Source organism: Buceros rhinoceros, unplaced genomic scaffold (genome assembly GCF_000710305.1).
Source record: "Buceros rhinoceros silvestris isolate BGI_N320 unplaced genomic scaffold, ASM71030v1 scaffold20939, whole genome shotgun sequence".
NCBI lineage: Eukaryota > Metazoa > Chordata > Aves > Bucerotiformes > Bucerotidae > Buceros > Buceros rhinoceros.
This window is the reverse complement of record NW_010432469.1, coordinates 24109-29018: the sequence shown is the minus strand read 5'-3', so window position 1 is coordinate 29018 and position 4910 is coordinate 24109. Positions and strand designations below refer to the sequence as shown.

Genomic DNA, 4910 nt, shown 5'->3' with positions numbered 1-4910 from the left:
GAGAGGAGCTGGCAGGGAACAGTCCCAGGCACGGCGCCGGTAATTCCAGCCTAATTCAAACTCTGCCACTCACTCGCTGTCAGGCGGATGCTCCGGGCCTCGGATTTTCCGCCTGTGAAATCGTGGATAATCCTAACTGCTTGCTTACCTGACAGGCGTGGCGTGAAGATTAATTTCTACCTACCCAGCACTCTGCCGCCGTATAGCATCATCCCCCGCAAGCACCAAGCGTCCTTGTTGTGCACCCCTCCACGGCAGCACCGGAGACACCGGATGGGCACGTGGGGGCCGTGGGGGGTGGTGGGCAGCCCCCCAGGGCGCGTGGCAGTAGCTCACCTTGCTCAGGGCCCTGGGACCCCATGGAGGGGACGCTGGTGTTCAGCACGTCATTGACAGCCGTGTCGCAGTAGAGGCCCCGCTGCACGTCGTGCTCGCTGTCCGTCTGGTCGCTCTCCTCGTGGCCGCTGTCCTTCAGACTGTTCCCCTCCAAGTCCTTGAATGTGGAGCTGCTGGGAGAGACACAGCCGTGACCAGCTGGGTTGGACAAGCTGGCTCTTGCTGCCCTGCAGTGAGACCTGCTGTGATGTCCCAGCCACCATCTCATACCCACCAGGGACGGGAAGGCCCCCTGCTGTCCCCAGCACCCTGTGGCAGGGTCAGGACTGCTCCCCCAGCATGGGGAACTGGGGCAGGGAGCTCAGGGGGGCACCCCCTGTTCAGCACCTCTGCACCCCGGAGGGTGTGCAGCACCCAGCTGGCACTGCACCCAGCCGGCACTGCCTCGTGGGCTGCTTCTGCCCATGGGTATGGTGGGTCAGGCTGCTGTGAGTATCGTGGAAGCTGGAAGTGAAGCAGGATTTGAAAATAAAATTTTTAAAATCTACAGGAAATGAGCTGATTTTAAACTGGGCTCCCTCAAGACGTATTATTGAAGTCACACACGATCTAAACCCTAATTTTTTAGGTTATAGGCCAAATCTTAATTGCTTAAAGTTTGAAAACAAAAGTCTTCCTAGAAACAGGAATGTCTTTTCACAATGACAATGCCATTCTTATCTTCAAAAATAGCCCAGTGATTCTGGGTCCAAGTTCACCCAGCTTTAAGGAGATCTGCTGCACAGCCAACGCCACTCCTTGACATTCCCTGTGAGCGCAGCCACTGCTGGGGGCACCTGAGGGCTGAGCGGCTCCCAAATTTCCCCCAAGGGCTGAGCAGCTCTATTGCCCCATGGCACCCAGCTCCCAGGCTGGAGAGACAGCCAACTTTCATTCCTGGCTGCATTGGGGTCCTTCTGCTGCTCCCCACTGCCCTGCAAGGGGTGATGCCCAGGACACCCGGCTGCGGCAAGCCGCAGGGGCATCTCAAGATGCATCTGCCCAGGTGGCACGGCCATTGGGACATCCCTGGGGCCACCCACCTTACGCCTCCTTCCACATGGGATATCTGCACCCATTGGGGAGATCCACCTGCACCCACAGCCCCAAACTTTCCCGCTGGCTGATTTGGTGTGAAACGTCAGTGGAAGACGCAGGCTATGCTTCAAAGCGCCAAAGAGCTGGAGATTTTCATTACTTTGAAAAGCCCTTTTGCGTCTCCACGGAAACCAAGCAGACCACCTACCATCCAATGCTTTGCAAAAGCGCGCGAGGGGGGAGCTCTGAAATACATATAAATTGGTAAACCTTCAAACATTACCTTTTAAATAAAGATGTCCCTGTTGAAGCCACTGACTTTGATTCCAGGCGACATCAAAGAATTTTAAGTTAAGAAAGCGCTACAAACCTACAATTCATTTGTGTGCGTGTAGATGAGCGAGAGAGGCAGGCAGACAACGCAGGAGAAGTACAAATAGATTAATTAAAGTGCTGGATTTGAGGAGATTCGCTCACCAATGACAGAAGAGCTACAACATCTTCATAAAGGCAAAGGATGAAAATGATGCCAGAGTATGTTACAGAAAATATTTTTTGTTCTTAGATGTCTGCACAGTGTTCCTGGCACCCGTTGTACTTAAGACACAAGACAAAGGTAGAAAGCGAGGGGAAACGCTGTCCTACACGGAGCTGCTGCTCGAAATGCGCAGGCAACCCGTGTTACAACGCATTTATCTTCCCCGCAGTGAACCAGACCGTAATGCAGCAGCCACACAACATGTTTCCGCGGCTGACGCTTCTCTAAAGGATGGGCAGGTCTCGGGGAATCGGCAGCAGCAGCAGTTCCCAACAACACAGCCTGGGAGTAAGCCCTGCTGTGGCAGGCGGGAGCGCTGCTTGCCTTTATCTTAGGTGTGAACGAGGAAAGATTAATAGATTTGGGGGTTTTTTCAGGATGCCTGCAGACTCTCTGGCGAGGAGCAGCGCGGCGCAGGCAAACCATCCTTCTTGCAATCGCATTAGCATCGTTAAACATCGCGAGCCACGTAGGCAAATATACCTGCCCTTCGCCAGCTGAACCCAAGCTGCTTAAACAATGCGCTCACAGCTCCCTTACTCCTTATATTTTTAAGGTGTAAATAAATGGGATCTCAGCCAGGCAGATAATTGGATTTTTTTACTGCACAGAGCAGATCTCAACAGTTCAGGGCCGGCTCCTGCTCTCTGTTACATGTCTGATACCACAATGGCTTCTGCAGAGGCCCTGAGCACCAGCCCAGAGGCATGGGCATGGGCATGGGCATGGGCACGGGCACAGCCCCAGCGTGCTCACCACACACCTCAGCTGGTCCCTGGGGAGAAGAGGGAAGGTGGGCAAAGAGCTGCCGGCCACCTCCTGCACCCACATGCTGCGCAGGGAGACGGCCCTCCAGCCCTTCGCGGCAGCCTCCTGACGAGTATTGATTGTGCTGTGTCAGTGCCTTTCCCTGCCTCGCAAACAGCCGGGGAGGCAGAGGTAAGCCTGGCCACCCACCCGCGGGGGGATGCTCACCTCTAGGTTAACACAATCCAGTGGGGTTCAACTGGGTAACCCGGTGTCAATCTCCCCGAGACATTTCTTTGCCACCGCTGAGCACTCAGGATACCAGTACTTGATCCAAGGGGTTAAATTCCCTCAAGAGTAATTGCCAGGTGGGACTGAACTCATGTTTTCCTTGTTAGTCCTGGAAGAAAGCAGCCTAGCAAAGTGCTGTTTTGCCTTGGTGCTCAAACTGAAACAGTGAGTGTGTATCCAACCCCATTACTTGCCCCCGAACGAGACGTTTTGTGTTCCTTTTCCCCCGCCTCACATGGCAGGTAGATCTCACCATCCAAAACTACCATTTTATTCCTGTGCAATCAACAGAATAAACTCTGTGAATCTGGAAGTTGTCAGGGTAACAGCACCCCATCTAACTCGCTGCAACTTCCCGGCGCGAAGAAGCCAAAGAGAAGAAAAAGACACTTGCCTTCGCTGCAGACCAAGAGCAATGGGACTTAGTAAGAAGTAAATACTGTTTTTAAAATCAAATGACTGCTCTTGAAATGTTTTGCATATTGAAAAAAGCAAGTAGGATGTAACGCAGTAAGGAAGAACATTAAATAATCGGGATTTGGCTGGGCAAACCCAAGCGCTTTCAAGCGAGCCTACGTACCTTTTTATTAAATGAGCTCTGCTGTTCACGTAGTTGGAATCGAAGGAGTAGTTTTCAGTCTGAAAGGAGGAAAAGAAAAGGGAGATGGTTACGAGTCTGATTTCCCCACGCCCAGGAAGAGCCAGGTTTGCAGGGCCAGGACAAAAGCCAGCAGCAAATCCCGCAGGAGGGATGGAGCATCCCGGCACGGGACAGGTCCCAGTGGGCAGGATGGAGCCAGGGGTGGAAAACTCCCGTCCCTGTTGATCTTCCCACCAGCTTTCACCAAAAAAAGAGGCTAGCTGGTGACCACAGAACAATTTGCAGAGAAGAAACAATGTGACTATGCTCTGTTACAAAACTAATTGCTTTTAATTCTCTGATGGACTCAGTTCTCTGTGTGTCAATTTGACTGAAAGTTCAAAAGGTATTTTTCTTATTAGTGTATAATTAACATGTTAAAATATTTATTGCATAGATATGTAAATGCCAGCAAGGTAATCCCCTGCCAGAGAATTTAATGTGGGCACTTTTCTTTGTTTTACATCATTTAATTTGCAGAGACAGTGGGCTCTGTTATTAATAAAAAAGCAAACAATGGGTGACATGCTTAAAAGTTGGAGGGGAGTGAAAGCAGGGGAGAAAAGTTAATGGATTTGTCATCTGTAAGCAAAACCCACTAACTCGCTGTGCACTTGAAACATTATCTTTTAACCTCAGGTTACACAGCCCCGGATTTCTGGTGCTCGCAGCCAGTAAGGAACCAAAAAAAGCAACCAGAAGGTAGGGAAGAGAGCAGGGAGTTAACCCTCCTGTTACCACTCAGGAGGCCATGGTGTGTGCTGCGTGGTGGGACGTGGTGGGAGGTGCACGGTGGTACGTGGTGAGAGCTGTAGGGTGGGATGCAGAGGCAGTTGCACAGTGGGATGGGTGGGACTGCGTGGTGGGATATGGTGGGTGCTGTGCAGTGGGATGCTGCACGTCAGGATGCGGAGGGAGATGCATGGTGAGTCACAGTGGAAGCCATGTGGCAGGACACAGTGGGATCTGCATGGCCTGGCCAGGATCCTCAGGGACCTGGAGAGGTTGCAGGTCTCTTTGTACGAGTCAGGCACCCCAGTCCACATGTCCATCCACCAAAGTGCCCCCAGATCTGCACGGATCCCAGCTGGGCTCCCACCAGCATCCCCCCTGGCCTGGGGGATGCTCCTTGCCCCACCAGGCACTCTGAGCAGCAAAAGGGGCAGACTCTGCTCTGCGTCCTTTCCCCTGGGCTGACGGCAGCGTCCTCCCAGGACAGGCGCTGGGACAGCCACCTGCCCCAGCAGCCCCGTCCTGCCTCCTCTCTGCCACGGCTCCTCC

General features: G+C 52.9%; 1 protein-coding gene across 1 annotated transcript in view; it reads right to left on the bottom strand.

Moving 5' to 3' along the window:
* Positions 1-4910, bottom strand: part of LOC104500194 (protocadherin-19-like) — a gene marked incomplete at both ends in the record, with an annotated part of 51042 nt that overhangs the window by 24468 nt on the left and 21664 nt on the right. The window contains 2 exon segments of the mRNA XM_010143800.1: positions 337-506; positions 3570-3628. Coding sequence (XP_010142102.1) covers positions 337-506; positions 3570-3628 — 229 coding nt within the window.